A 15,895-nucleotide genomic window follows, 5' to 3' on the forward strand; every position below is an offset into this window, starting at 1 on the left:
CCTTTAGTATCCAGACCTTTGCCCAGCTGTCTTTTGCCAGGAGTCTCTGCTATCCGGTGAGCAGAATCTTTTGTGACCAGAACCTGTTGCCTGTCCAACATTACAGATTCAAAATTGGACAGAGTATAATCCCAATCACAGAGAAACAGTCTCCTCATCCTGACCCTTTTGTCTTTATTCTACTCTCCAAGCAATCCTATCCATACCCTTGTAACTTGTTAACAACTGTTTAAATCCTCTATGCACCCCGTCATTGAATTTCCAAGCGTTGGTGCCACTTTCCTATTTCATTTGTCCTGCATAGATCTTAAATCCTTAGTCATATTTTGAGTACTCAAAATAATTTCACCATAAGGTTGAACCCTGGGGTGACGAGGTTGACTTTGCGAATAAACCTTGGATCTTACTGTGTCCCTCTTTATCAATATAGTCTTGATAACCTAATTTAAGTCAAATCTGCTCTTTTCTCAGCCAATTCTTTCCTCTCTCTCTCATGGTTTCATGTTACCCAAAACAAACCTCATTCTACCTTCCAAATCTCTCTCAATTCTTAACCTAAAGCCCTATGTTCACCTCTATATTATTCCTGTGATATACATATGTCGCCAAGCCCAAAAACCGCATTGAAAATCCAAGTATTTCACCCGTTTTTCATAAAATTTGTTTGTGTCATTTTAAATGGGAATTGAAAACAAATGCAATTTTCTAAGGTGTGAATTCGGCAGCAACATGTTGTAACTTTCAACTCGCTTTAGAATAGTATGCCTTTTGTGGATCCATTGCCTTGTGATTGCTAGTGTTTATGCATTACTGCCTTTGTGAGAAATCGGATCTGCCTCAAAGATTTAACCGCACATTAATTGTCAATTTCCGAATGTCATTTTATGCGATTGCAAAAGGTTTTTTTTCCCTTTCTTTTTCTGAGGGAAGGTCAGATTTTGATTCTGTTTGCCGATTCCGTTTGCTGCCTCTTATCCCTGACTACCTGCTGCTTCTTTCTATCCAGACTTTGATTATTTGTGGGTTGAGGGAACATTGCAGGGGGAAACCTTAACTTGAGTGCAATCTATCCTAATTCAAAAAGTGCTCCTATTCAATTGTGCTTTGGATATGTTCAGGTATAAGGTTAACCGAGTGCAGTCCAGTAGTCTTTATTGTAATTATCACCCCATTTGTGATAGCTGCCAAATATTAAAATGTGTGTGATTTTTGTGAATTTTAAAAATAATAAATATTGTATTTTCACCAACCAGCATGTTCATGGTCCATTGTGACCTGGTGTATTTGTAAAAGGGGGCGTGAGGCGAGTAGGGTATCAGCTCAATTTGAATTTATTGGAATTAAAGAAAAAGCATTCCTATTGAGCGCCACATCACAGGATAAGACTAAGTGTCCTGGTCAGGTGTGTGACACCCAATTGGTATCCTTAACAGTTACATATTTGCTCCCTTCTAAAGAAGGCTTATTCAAAACTGACTTAAATAATTGTTTAATCAAGAAAGCTTGAGTATAAGTGTTATTTGGATACTGGTCACTGCAAAAGTATGTTACAACCCTACAGCTCATATTGACCTCTCTTGAGATGAGCCTGGCTGCTCAGTCACACTATCAACTTGTGTAGTGCAGGCCTACACCAAAGGTTCTGTTACCTATTGTCAATAGGACAAGGCTGGTATAGTATCCCACAGGGTTACTACATAAAATCTTGTGCAAGCCTTTGTTCACATGCTCATGAATATTCCCCATCATCAGGCTGGGAATCCTCTGTAAAAGCAAAAACCAGTTTGAGTTTCGTTTCTGAATTGTCTTCCTTCTAATAACCAATCACTGGTCTCTGGGCCATACTGCCTCCAGCCAATGAATGCCCTCTACATAAGCCCTTCCTCAGGCAGCCATCTTCAGATTTGGTAGCACGTAAAGTGGCAGTAGAAGAGCTGCAGAGGGGTAGGCGGGAGGGTTTGCAATGTGAATTCATGCCAGACACATGCTGGAGAACAACAGTTACAGGTAAGTAAACGTGTTCCTTCTCCAGCAAGGGGTCTGGCATGGATTCACATGCTCATGAATACATAGCAGTACACACATGCACAACCAAGGGAGGTGGGAAGGCTCAACATTAAGCCTCTCTTACCTCCTCACCGGGCCCACCTTCAAGCGAACAGGTTGCGCAGCACTGCTTGGCTGACTCTCGACTCCTCCCTGGAATCCCGGTCGACGCAGTAGAATTTCGTGAAGGTGTGCGTCGACCTCTACGTAGCAGCCCTGCAGATGTCCAGCAGGGGCACGCCAGACAGGAACGCCGTAGTTGCAGCAATCCCTCTGGTCGAGTGGACTCTCAGACGGCCAGGCAACGGTCGGTTTGCCAACCGGTGACAGTGCATGAAGCAGCCGGAAAGCCATCTGCAAATGGAAGCCTTGGAGAGGGCCTTCCCTTGGTTCACAGGGCAAAAGTTCACAAACAGCTGTGATGTCTTCCGAAAACTCATTGTACAGTTCACGTAAAGCTTCAGTGCTCTATCTACATCCAGCGAGTGCAAAGTCCTTTCAGCCAGCAACAATCGCGACGGGAGGAAAACAGGCAACACCAAGGGGTCGTTGAGATGGAAGTCCGACGGCAAATTGGGCATGAATGAGGAGTGCGTCTTCAGCATTACCCTCTTCTCGTGGAATGTCAGGTACGGTGGGCTTACAGGAGAGGGCCTGGATCTCTCCCACTCGTCGTGCAGAGGTGATGGCCACAAGAAACACTGTCTTCCACGATAGAAATTTCAGCAGAGCTGAATGCAAAGGCTCAAATGGCAGGCCCATGAGCCTGGTCAGCACCACATTGAGCTCCCACACCAGGGACGAAGCCTTCACAGGCGGGAACGAGCGGAAAGAACAAGTTACTTACCTGTAACTGTTGTTCTCCAGCATGGGTCTGGCATGGATTCACATGCTCATGAATATTCCCCGTCGTCAGGCTGGGAATCCTCGGTAAAGAAAAAACAGTATCAGTTTCGTTTCTGATCTGTCTTTCGTAGTAGTAACCAATCACTGGTCTCTGCGTCATACTGACCACAGCCAATGACTACCCTCTACCTAAGCACCGCCTCTGGCAGCCATCTTCAGATTTGGAAGCACGTGAAGTGGCAGTATGACCAAGTGAAGAGCCGCAGAGGGGTAGGTGGGAGGGTTCGCATGTGAATCCATGCCAGACCCATGCTGGAGAACAACAGTTACAGGTAAGTAACTTGTTCCTTCTCCAGCATGGGGTCTGGCATGGATTCACATTCTAATGAATAAAGAATACATAGCAGTACACACATGCACAACCACGGGAGGTGGCAAAGGCTCAACATTAAGCATTACATCAAACTCAACATTAAGCATCTTACCTCCTCACCAGGCTCACCTCAGGCGAACAGGTTGCGCAGCACTGCTTGGCCGACCCTGGACTCCTCCCTGGAATCCCGATCGACGCAGTAGAATTTCGTGAAGGTGTGCGTCGACCTCCACTTAGCAGCCCTACATATGTCCAGCAGGGGCACACCAGAAAGGAACGCCGTGGTAGCTGCGATCGCTCTGGTGGAATGGGCTCTCGGACGGCCAGGCAGCGGTCGGTTTGCCAACCGATGACAGTACATGATACAACCGGAGAGCCATCTGGAAATGGAAGCCTTCGAGAGAGCCTTCCCCTGATTGACAAGTCCAAAGTTCACAAAGAGTTGTGACGTCTTCCGAAAACACTTCGTGCGGTCCACGTAGAACTTCAGCGCTCTAGCCACATCCAGCAAGTGCAAAGTCCTCTCAGCCGGCGACGAAGGCGACGGGAAGAACACAGGCAACACCAAGGGTTCGTTGAGATGGAAGTCCGACGGTACCTTGGGCATGAAGGATGGGTGCGTCCTGAGCACTACCCTCGTGTCGTGAAAAGTCAAGTACGGGGCCTTGCAGGAAAGGGCCTGGATCTCTCCCACCCGTCGTGCGGAGGTGATGGCCACAAGAAACGCTGTTTTCCACGACAGAAACTTCAACGGGGCCGAGTGCAGAGGCTCGAACGGAGGTCCCATGAGCTTGGTCAGCACCACGTTGAGCTCCCACGCCGGGGCTGGAGCCTTCACCGGCGGGAACGATCTGAACAGTCCCTTCATGAACTCTTTCACCAGACGATGAGACCACAAGGACGTCCGCCCCGTGGTTCTGGTGTATCGGGAGATCGCAGCAAGATGAATCTTGATGGACGCGTGTGCCAGTCCAGCTTTGGCCAGCGTCAGCAGGTACGGCAGTATCCGGGGAGCCGTAATCCGTAGAGGGTTAATCTTCTGTGCGTGGCACCAGACAGAGAACCTCTTCCATTTGTGTCCGTAGCATTTAAGAGTCGAGGACGCCCTGGCCTTTGCAAGAACCTCTCTGCAGTCGGCCGGTATGTCGTATCCTCCAAACTCTAGCGCTGCAGGAGCCAGGCCTGCAAGTTCAGCGATTTCGGGTCGTGGTGGAGGATGGCGCCTCCTTCCCTGGAGAGTAGATCCGCGTCCACCGGCAGCTTGATTGGCGGGGACGTTGACAAGTCCAGAAGGTCCGGGAACCATATCTGCCTCGGCCACGCAGGTGCGACGAGGATCATCCTGCACCGTGACCTCTTGAGCTGGTTGACGAGCCGGATTAGCAGTGGCAAAGGAGGGAACGCGTAGAGGAACAGGCCCTCCCAGGGGAACGAGAAAGCATCGCCCATGCTCCTCGCCTGGGGAAACCTGCTGGCGAACCTCCGGCACTTGGAGTTCGTCGCCATCGCGAACAGGTCGATCTGGGGTGTGCCCCACCGTCGGAAGAGGCGATCCACTAGATCCTGCCGTAGTTCCCACTCGTGGCACGAGCGCAGCTCCCTGCTGAGTGAGTCGGCGATGGTGTTTTTTATCCCTGCCAGATGAAACAGCACCAGAAACATTCTTTGGGCGACGGCCCAATGCCACAGGTCCTGCGCCTCCTTGGACAGTGCTGGGGACCTGGTTCCGCCCCGTTTCCTGATGTAGAACATGGTGGTGGTGTTGTCGGTGAAGATCCTCACCACCTTGCCCTTGAGGGACGGAAGGAAGGACCTGAGGGCCCAGAACACTGCACGGAACCCCAGGACTTGGATATGGAGGGACTTCTCCGTCGGGAGCCAAAGGCCTCTCACGTGCAGATTTTCGGTGTGCGCTCCCCACCCTTCCAGGGAGGCATCCGTGGTCACTGTCTCCTGGTGGTCTGGGGTCTGGAAGTCCATGCCCGCCGTCAGATGTGCGCGGGTGCCCCACCACCGGACCGCTCGGCGGAAACTCTCGTCGAGTGTGATCCTCTCCTCGAAGCCGCCCGTCGTTTGGATCCAGCGCGCGTCCAGGAACTCCTGCAACGGGCGCATCCGGAGCCTGCACATGGGAATGAGGTAGATGCAAGAAGACATTCCGAGGAGGGACTTGATGGACCTCACCTTGGCCGCGTCGGAAACCAACATCCGCTGTACCTTGCCCAGGATGGACCTGGTCCTTTCCTCCGACAGGGAGGCCAGAAGGGACACTGTCGAGCTTCGCTCCCAGAAACAGTGCGTTTTGCGCGGGTACCAGGTGGGACTTGGCGTAGTTCACGGAGAATCCCAGGTCCGTGAGAAGTTGGACGGTCCTTGCCGTGTGCTCCACGGCGAGCTCCCTCGTCTTGGCTCGGATGAGCCAGTCGTCCAGGTAGGGGTAGACGTGGATCCCCTCGCGGCGCAGCTGCGCCGCCACCGGTGCAAGGCACTTGGTGAATACCCTGGGTGCCGACCGTAGTCCGAAGGGGAGGGCTTTGAACTGGTAGTGACGCCCTTGGACCACAAACCTGAGGAATTTTCGGTGCCCCTTTAGGATGGGAATATGGAAGTAGGCATCCTCCAAATCCAACTACGACAGGAAGTCTCCTGCCTCCAGCTGACCCAGGACGTGCTGGAGGGTGACCATCTGGAACTTCTGCGCCTTGATGAATTTGTTCAGACGTCACAGGTCTAGGATGGGGCGCCATCTTCCAGTCTTCTTCTTCACGAGGAAGTATCTCGAGTAAACTCCGGAGCCCCGAAGCCTCTTTGGGACGAGTTCGATGGCGCCCTTCCTGAGCATCGCCCTTACCTCCAGGAGAAGCTGAGGGACGTGAAGCTCTTTCCTGGCCACGGGGGGGACGCGCGGGCACCTTCTTTGAAACTCGAGCGCGTGGCCCCGGGCTAAGGCGTCCAGCACCCAACGGTCGGTGGAGATGGACTCCCACACGCTGACTAAGCTCGCCAGCCGGCCTCCCACCGGGGTGCATCGGTGGGGGCCCGACCCCACGGTCGGTTCAATCCTGTTTCGACGAGGCTTTGCCGCCTTGACCTCCTTGGCGACGACGGCGGGGTCCGCCAGACTTGCCTCGTCCTCTGTAGGCCTCCTGAGACGACGAGCGGGCCGCTTGGCGGTAGGTGGAGAAACTGCCGCCGGAACCTTTGGCGGCGCCCTTGCCTCCGCTGCTACGAAAGGGCGTCCGTCATTGCTGCAGAACCCCAAGGGCCCGGGCCGTCTCAGTGTCCGCTTTAACGGCCTGAAGGGAATCGTCCAATGTTTTCCCAAACAGGTTGTTCCCATCGAACGGCATGTCCAGGACTCTGGTCTGTACGTCTTGACGGAAGTCCGTAGCCTTGAGCCATCCACGCCGCCTAAGGCACACGCCGTTGCCCAACTGGCGAAACCCAGTGTCGGCGATGTCCGTCGCAATAGTGATGGCGTGGTCCGACGCCACCTCACCTTCCTGTAGGATCTCCAGGGCATCCGCCCTCTTGTCGTCCGGTAGGAAGTCCAGCAGGGGAGCCAGTTTGTACCATAGCTCCCTGTCGTAGCGGGCCACGATAGCCAAGGCGTTGGCCGCTTTAATCGTCGTCGCTGCAGACGAGATGACCCTGCGTCCCATAGTGTCCGGTGGGGAAGTCGATGTGGAGGCCGCACCCCCCCCCCCCCCGCTTTCTTCCTGGCCGCCGCGGAGACGACGAGTCCGGGGTGGGCTGCGCCCGGAGGCACAGGGGGGCCGCGTCCGGGACCCGGTACTTCTTCTCGTACCGGTCTCTTCTAGCTGGCGTAGTGGAAGGGTTCTTGAGGAGGGTGAGGCCCTCATCCCAAATGTCGTCCAGTAGAGGCACCGCGAGGACCGTCTTCCTCTTGGCCTCGCGCCGTTGATAAAGGAATCCTTCCTTTTTCTTCTCCTCAGGGCAGAGTTGGAAAAGCTCGGATGCCCTGGTGATCATGGAGTGGAACGAACCAATCTGGTCGGGCGGAGAAGCCCTGGTGGGAGGTGACGACGGTAGATCCTCGTCGTATACCTCGTCGTCCGTACCCGTCGCTGCCGTGTCAGTCCCGTATCATCCCCTCGGGTGGACGGGGAGGAGGGCTGGACGGTGCGCGACGGCTGAAAAGGAGGTGGAGGGTGAATCCTCCTTTTCTTGGGCGGGAGAACACCAGAAGGTCCCGGTTCAGGATCCCCCGACGGGAGAGGTTCCTCCGTCGGCAACGGTAGTCTCGTCCTTATCTCTGAGCATAAGGACTGTATAGCCAACAAAATGGCCGTCGAGTTGTCTTGCGGCGCTGGCAGAGGGGAATCCGACGGGCGATCAGGGGCCCCGTCGGCACCCTCGACGATGTCGTCGTCACCTGCGTCGGGATCCATACCGACGGGCCGGTCTTCTTCCACGCCAAGGCCGTGGCTTAAGACCTCGATCAGCTCTTCCTCCGAGGTTGAAGCCGAATCTACGACGACGCCCTGCCCCCTCTTTTTCTTCCCCGCCGGGGATTTCACGGGGGTCCTATCGATGGGCACAAAAGAGGACTCCCTCCGAGGTGGCAGGGAGACTGAGCCCCGAGGTCGCCACCACTGGTGTAGCCTCCACAGGCTGAGCCAGGGTCGCCGCGACAGTATCGATAGAGGGCTTGGCCGGATGGATTAAGGCCTTCACCACCTTAGGTGCGCTCACCGCCTTATCCTTGAGGGGGGGACACTGCCTCGCTCCCCCTACGATGGGGCCTTCGAGCTCGACCGGGGCCTCTCCAGGAGCTTTGCCGGGTGCTCGCCCTTCCTCTTACCCGACCCAGAGCGTTGGCTCGTGGCTGAAGGTGCCGGGGAGGGTGCGCCCTGCCTGGCGCCCGTAGAGCCCGACCGTTCGGCGCTCCCGGTGCCAGCGGACTCGCTGTGCTTGGCCTTGTGTTGGACCCCCGTCGCCGGGGCGTCCTCAAAGGTCTTAGAAGACCGCTCGGATTTCTTCCTCTTCTTCTCGCCGGACGGGCTCTTCCCTTCCAGCCAGTTGGCGAGACGTTGATGGCGGTCCTTCATGGTCCGCTCCGACATATTGCCGCAAAACGCACAGTCCTTCTCCACGTGCGTCTTGTCCTCATGTAAGCAGTAGAGACAAAAGGAGTGTTCGTCCTCCTTAAAGACGTTCTGCAGCTGGCATCCAGGGCAGACCCTGAACAGCTTTCCGGGCGTCGAGCTTCCCTTCTCCTGGGCCATGTCCGGGCCTGAGAAGCTTCTGGAGTCCTCCAAAAAGCGTAGCTCGACGAAATCTTCACCCTTGAGGGGCGCAGACGAATCCGACACGGGTCCCCGTTGGTCGGATGGAGAGTCGGTGGAGCTTGAGGCTCTTTTGACCGAAAAAACAAAGTTTTTGAGCAAAAAACGTGAAAAAATAGCACTAACGCTCGAGAGCAATAGCACGAGGATCCCAACACATGAACGTGCGGTAAAAATCTGAAGGTGGCTGCCAGAGGCGGTGCTTAGGTAGAGGGCAGTCATTGGCTGTGGTCAGTATGACGCAGAGACCAGTGATTGGTTACTACTACGAAAGACAGATCAGAAACGAAACTGATACTGGTTTTTTCTTTACCGAGGATTCCCAGCCTGACGACGGGGAATATTCATGAGCATGTGAATCCATGCCAGACCCCATGCTGGAGAACAGTCCTTTCATGAACTCCTTCACCAGGAGGTGGGACCACAGCAACGACCGCCCCAGAGTTCTGGTGTAGTGGGAGATAGCCGCCAGATGAATTTTGATGGAGGCATGTGCCAGCCCTGCCCTGGCCAGCGACAGCAAGTACGGCAGCACTTGAGGGGCCGTAATCCGTAGAGGGTTGATCTTCTGTGCACAGCACCAGACAGAGAACCTCTTGCATTTGTGTCCATAGCACTTGAGAGTCGAGTAAGCCCTGGCCTTGGCAAGCACCTCCTTGCAGTCCGCCGGGATATCGCAGCCTCCAACCTCTAGGGCTGCAGGTGACAGGCCTGCAGGTTCAGCGATCCTGGGTCGTGATGCAGGATCGCGCCTCCTTCCCTGGCGAGAAGATCCACGTCCATCGGCAGCTTGACTGGAGGGGACGCTGACATGTCCAGAAGGTCCGGGAACAATATCTGCCTCTGCCACGCTGGTGCGTTGAGGATCATCCTGCACCGGGACCGTCTGAGTTGACTGATGAATCACAGGAGCAACGGAGGGAACGCATAGAGGAACAGGCCATTCCAGGAGAAGGAGAACACATCCATCCCCCCATGCTCCCAGGCTGGGGAAATCTGCTGGCGAACCTCCGGCACTTGGTGTTCATCGCTGACGCGAACAGAACGATCTGGGGCCTGCCCCATCATCGAAATAGGAGATCTACTTGATCTTGCCGAAGCTCCCATCCGTGGCAGGAGCGCAGCTCCCTGCTGAGTGAGTTGGCAACAGTGTTCTTTACTCCTGCCAGGTGAAAAGGTACCCGGAACATCCCCTGGGCGACGGCCCAGTGCACAGACCCTGTGCTTCCTTGGAGAGAGCTGGGGATCTGGTGCCCCCCTGCTTCCAGATGTAGAACATTGTGGTGATGTTGTCGGTGAAGACCCTTACCACTTTGCCCTTGAGGGACGGAAGGAAGAACCTGAGCGCCCAGAACACGGCCCAAAGCTCCTGTGCAGTGACCTCTCCTCCGGGAGCCAAAGGCCTCTTGCGTGGAGATCTCCAGTGTGCGTGCCCCATCCCTCTAGGGAGGCGTCTCTCGTCACTCTCTCCTGACGCGCTGGGGTCTGGAAGTCCATGCCCTGCGAGGTGCGCGCGGGTGCCCCACCACTGGATAGCTTGACGGAAAGTAGAGTTGAGGGAGATCTTGTCTTCGAAGCTTCCCGCCACTTGTATCTACCGGGCGTCGAGGAACTCCTGCAGCGGCCGCATCCGCATCCTGCACAGTCACACGAGGTAGATGCATGAAGACATCATGCAGAGCAGGGACTTGATGGACCTCACCCTGGCAACTTCCATGGTCAACAGCCGTTGTACCTTGGCCAGGAGGGCCTTTATCCTATCCTCCAACGGTGAAGCCAGCCGCGCCACCGTGTTGAGCCTGGCCCCTAGGAACAGGGCGTCCTGCGATGGCACCAAGCAGGACTTCGCAAAGTTAATCGAGAACCCCAGTTCCGTGAGCAGGCCAACGGTCCTCGCCGTGTGGTCGACGGCGAGTTCCCTTGACTTCGCTTGGATGAGCCAATCGTCCAGATGGGGGTAGACGTGGATCCCCTGCAGGGGCAGCCACGCCGCCACCAATGCCAGGCACTTGGTGAAGACCCTTGGTGCCGACTTCAAACCAAAGGGCAGTGCCCTGAACTGATGACGCCCCTGGACCACGAAGCGTAGAAACTTCTGATGTCCTTTGTGTATGGGGATGTGGAAGTATGCATCTTCCAGGTGAAGCGACGACAGGAAGTCCCCTTCTTCCAGCTGTCCCAGCACGTGCTGAAGGGTGACCATCCGGAATTTTTGGGATTTAATGTACCTGTTGAGGCGGTGGAGGTCCAGGATAGGCCGCGAGAGGCCGGTCTTCTTTCTGACGAGGAAGTACCGCGAGTATACTCCAAAGCCTCTATCGTGCCCTTAGCCAGCATCGCTCGTACCTCCAGAAGTAGTTGTGGGATATGATTTTCCTTCCTTACCACCGGTGGAAGGTCTGGGCACCTCCTTTGGGACTCCAAAGTGTGTCCGTGGGCAAGGGCGTCCAGCACCCAATGGTCGCTGGAGATGGAGATGGATTCCCACATGCTGATGAATTTCGCCAGCCGGCCTCCCACCGGGGTGCTCAGTGGGGGCCCGACGTCACGGCCGGTTCAGTCCTGCTTAGCCGAGGCCTTGCCCCCTCAGCGACAAATCCTTTGGAAGCGACTTGCCTCCGGAGCCCCGAAAGGACGGCCGTTGTTGATGGAGCGTGCCCAAGGGACGGACCGTCTCGGTGTCCGCCTTGATGGCCTGCAGCGACTCGTCTACTGCCTTGCCGAACAAATTGTTCCCGTCGAAGGGCATGTCCAGTACCCTCATCTGAACGTCCTGACGGAAGTCGGTGGCCCTGAGCAAGCTGCGCCGGCGAAGGCAAATGCTGTTGCCCATCTGACAGAAGCCGGTGTCGGCGATGTCTGTGGCCACCTCACCTTCCTGTAAGATTTCCAGGGCCTCTGCCCTCTTGTCTGGGAGGAAGCCCAGGAGGGGGGCGATATTAAACCACATTAGCGAGAGCGTTGGCCACCTTAATGGTCGTCGCCACTGACGAAATGACCTGATGTCCCGTGGTATCCAGCTTCTTCCCCTCGCCGTCCGGCAGGGAAGTGGAAATCGACGCCGTCATTCCAGCTGATTTCTTCTAGGCAGCCGAGGAGACCACCAAGTCCGGTGACGGCTGCGCTCTGAGGCACATTGATGCTGAATCTGGGACCCAGTACTTTTTCTCGTACCGGTCTCTCTTCGCCAGGGCCGAGGCTGGGTTCTTCAGGAGGGCCAGCCCCTCGTCCCAGATGTCGTCCAACAGCGGGACCGAGAGCACGGTCTTCCACTTTGCTGATAAAGGAATCACCCTCCTGCTCCTCGGGGCATAGCTGCAAAAGCTCAGAGGCCCTAGCGATCATGGTGTGAAATGAGCCAATTTAGTCGGGAAGAGAAGCTCGGGGTGGGGACGACGCGAGATCTGCCCCATCGCCGCCGTCGTCCGTCCCCGTCGTCTCCGTCTCGTCCCTCGGAGGAGGGGATGGAGGTGAAGGATGGAAGGGTGGGGGCTGATGGACTCTCCTCCACTTGGTTGAATGGCTTCCCAACGGTCCAGGCCCCGCTGGATCGTCAGCCGGAGGCAAAGGCATCCTTGTTCTTATTTCTGAACACAGGGTGTGCAGGGCCAGCAAGATGTCCTCCAACATTTCCATCGGTGGTTGCGACGGGTGCGTCAGCAGCGGCGTGGTGTCCGGTTCCTCGCCGTTCTGCCGTTCCTCGTTGGCTCCTCCGTCGCTCTCCACGTCCGCCTCGTCAGGGTCCATCCCGTAGGACCTGACCTCGACTAATCTCTTGTCCAAGACTGACTTGAAGCCCGCAAGCTCATCCTCGGAGGAGATAACTAAGTGCATTACGACTATTGCACCCCAAACCCTCTTCTCTGCCAGGGGTTTCACAGGGGTCTTTTTGATGGGCAGGAAAGACTATTCATTCCGGGAGGGCAGGGAAACGCTTGGCTTTGAGGTGATCTCCACCTGGGCCGCCTCTGCAGGTTTCGCCTTCATGACCTTTGGTGCGTCTGAGGCCTTCACTGCGGGGTGAGGGTCACCGCCTCGCTCCCCCTTGGCTTTCTCCGTCGGGGTCGACCGGGGCTTCTGCCGAAGCTTACCCGGGTTTTCCGACTTCCTTTTAGTCGAGCTGGAGCGTTGGCTCGTGGTTGACTGTCGGTGATGCTGCCGGTGCCCGCAGACTCGCAGTGCTTTGCCTTATGTTGGGCCCCTGTCGCTGGAGAGCCCTCAAAGGTCTTAGAAGACTGCTCAGACTTCTGGGGCTCAACTCCCGCAAGGCTTTTCACCTCTTGCCAGTCAGCAAGCCATTTGCGACGGTCCTTCATGGTGCGGGCGGACATGTCCTTGCAGAACGCACAGTCCTCCTCCACATGTGACTTGTCGGCGTGCAGGCAGTAGAGGAACTGGGAGTGCTCATCCTCCTTAAAGACGTTCTGTAGTCCACATCCTGGGCAGATCCTAAATAACTTGGATCCAACCGGCGTTGAGTCTGTGTTTGGCCATGTCCACGTGGGGTAGGCCTCAAAGACCTTCTGGAATCCTCCAAGAAGTGAAATTCGATGAAAATTCATCCTTGAGGGGTGTAGTCCTTTCTGAAACTGGTCCCCGTTAATCAGAAGAAGAATCGGTGGAGGTTGAGGTTCGATTTGACAAAAAAAATTTCAAAAAATGCAATACGCATTAAAAGCTCGAGAGCCAAGCACGAGGATTCCCAACACTTGAGCGTGCGGTAAAAATCTGAAGATGGCTGCCTGAGAAGGGGCTTAGGTAGAGGGCAGTCATTGGCTGGGGGCAGTATGACCCAGAGACCAGTGATTGGTTATTAGGAGAAAGACAGTTCAGAAACGAAACTGATTTTTTCTTTTACCGAGGATTCCCAGCTTGACAGGGAATATTCATGAGCATGTGAATCCATGCCAGACCCCATGCTGGGGAAGTTACTTTTATTGCTGGGAAAGGGTTAACCTATACTTCACTGGGGGATTCTAAAGTACTTACCTGTTCTGAGAACTTGTTAACCTTTGTCACTAACCTTTTCCTTTTTTCATATAACTCCAGTATTGCATTAAGTGTTAATGTGATATATTGATGTCCACAGTGTCCTAGCTATTGAAGTCACCTCAGGGTGTAGGAAATGTGTGCGACACATACCAAAAGGGTATCTACTTAACTGAAACCGAAGGAGTGTATTTTTGAAGTGCGTTTTATTGTTGCATATTGCCCTTTTTAAAGAAGGCTTACTTTTAAACTGACTTAAATTAATAAATAATTATTTTAATAAGAAACCTTGAGTATAAGTGTTATTTGAATACTTGTCACTGTTAATCTCTATGCCACACTTCTACAGCTCACATTAACCCCCTCTTGAGATGAGCCTGGCTGCTCAGTCACTCTACCAACCTGTTTAAGTACAGGCCTATACCAAAGGTTGGGTTACCTATTGCCAAGAGGACAAGGCTGGAGTAGTCTCCCACAGGGTTACTACATTCATTCTTGCCCAACATATGCCACCGGGCCTCTGTAGCTAGAATGATCGAGGTTCACATGACAGCCAGAAGATTAACAAAGGCAGGGCTACAACCCAGTTTCAGGACTGTACAATTCTTACAATCTGGACATAGTTGGTTACATGGCCCCTCAGATAGAACGTCCTCCCCCCATCCGCTCCCCCACCTGAATGTTTACCCAGAACCACTGCAATGAACCAGAGTATCTGGGAAGGGGTGACCTGGGATTTTTTTAAGTTAAGGGGAAGAAAGGCAGGGCAGCAGATGGGTAGTTTGGGACAGGTGGACAGACAGATTCCTGGGAGCATGTTCCAATGAGCCAGTCGACCACATAGGGAAAATGTGAATGGCCACCAAAACAAACAGTTATATCAAAAACACGGGAGCGTCTGATATGTTGAAGAGCAGGACTGAAAACTGTGTTTCATGGAAAATATACACTATGTGCTATGATCTTGCTATGTGAGATTCAAAGCGAAGAACAAAAGGAAATGACAAATTTAGACTGCATGTTTATATTTCAGAGAAAACGCTGTATTGCAAAATATTTTATAATTTATAGTAATCAGAGGCGGGACAAGGGAAATTCTGTCATATGCAGGTTGATAATTACATTAGCATTGTTCAACTGATGTGAATAAAGTGAAACTGGAAATAGTATAACAAGTGTTATATACATGTGAAATTGTTTAACATGAAACTTACCTTTGTGGACCCACTTTCTGAAATTTTTGCTAATTGCCAAAGTATAACATAATGGGTGCACTGCAAAGCATGAGTAACAATCTGGAAAGAAAGTAACAAATATTGATATCACATTCAACACTAAACAAGGAATGCTAAAGTGAGTGCTCCAACTTGTGGACAAACCTGTTCTGGCATGTCACCGTTTTCAATGCCTATTTTCAACAGCTTGTAGTTACTGCCAAACATATCCCATCGTGATAGGTCATGAGCGCTGCAAACAAAAGAAAATTAGGCAAAAAAGAATTACTGCAAATTCACATTTAAAAAAAAAAAAGGATTTAGATTCAGGTAGCTTCACATGGTAACAACTTTAAGAAAGATACCCTGAAAGTAAACATTAGTAAATTTATAAAACTCTGATTTCTCCTAACTTGTTAATTGCCATCAGAAGAATAGATTACTTGAGTGAGGTTTAAAGTACTAAACTGCAACTATTGCAAGTTTTTCCATCACTGTTCGGCAAAGTTTGTATGCAGTACCATCTGGGACCACTACACACAACTAGGACTACAGGTGTAAGCAAAACCAAACATTAGTATAAGTCTGTACAGCACAGTTTTTAGTAGCGAGCTGTGTAGCAGGCTAATCTCAAGAGGGAATGTGAGCTTGTAAGGGTGTTACACAAGGGTCTAAAATGACAACTATTCAGATAGACACTTTTACTCAAGCTTTCTTGGTAAAACACTTATTCATTTATTGCACAATAATTTATAAAGCTTTCACCAAATGAGGTAACAAATATTACATAAAAATAAAAACTACAATACCGATTACTAAGCAGTTGCGCTCCCGTGAAGTTGGAGCCAAATAGCATTGAAGTAGGAGCAAAAAGGCATACATTGATAAAACAAATATTACAGTTACTTTAAAACAGTGCAAATAATTTGAGTTCACCAGAGGAGTTGATTCAATGCAATAGGCAGGCCAACGTCAATAGGCTAGTGTCTTGTACAAGTAAAATCAGTTCTGGTATTTAAAACGGAAAAGTCTTTGCCACAGTTCTTAGAAGTAGTTCACGGAAGAAAGGTTTGTATGTCGGGTCACAAGCTGAATAGGCCTGCAAGTTGCCAAAGTTC

At 52.8% G+C, this 15,895-nt stretch overlaps 1 protein-coding gene across 6 annotated transcripts in view; it reads right to left on the reverse strand.

Annotated features, from left to right (window-relative positions):
* Window positions 1-15,895, reverse strand: part of STAG2 (STAG2 cohesin complex component) — a 2,060,662-nt gene that overhangs the window by 779,205 nt on the left and 1,265,562 nt on the right. For all 6 annotated transcript variants that reach the window (XM_069612659.1, XM_069612661.1, XM_069612663.1 and 3 more), the window contains exons 23-24: window positions 14,943-15,030; window positions 14,778-14,858 (exon numbers count right to left, since the gene is read on the reverse strand). In XM_069612659.1, the coding sequence (XP_069468760.1) occupies window positions 14,778-14,858; window positions 14,943-15,030 (169 nt within the window). The remainder of the gene's footprint in view (window positions 1-14,777; window positions 14,859-14,942; window positions 15,031-15,895) is intronic.

Source organism: Ambystoma mexicanum, chromosome 5p (genome assembly GCF_040938575.1).
Source record: "Ambystoma mexicanum isolate Mex_15411 chromosome 5p, UKY_AmexF1_1, whole genome shotgun sequence".
NCBI classification, from domain to species: Eukaryota; Metazoa; Chordata; class Amphibia; order Caudata; family Ambystomatidae; genus Ambystoma; species Ambystoma mexicanum.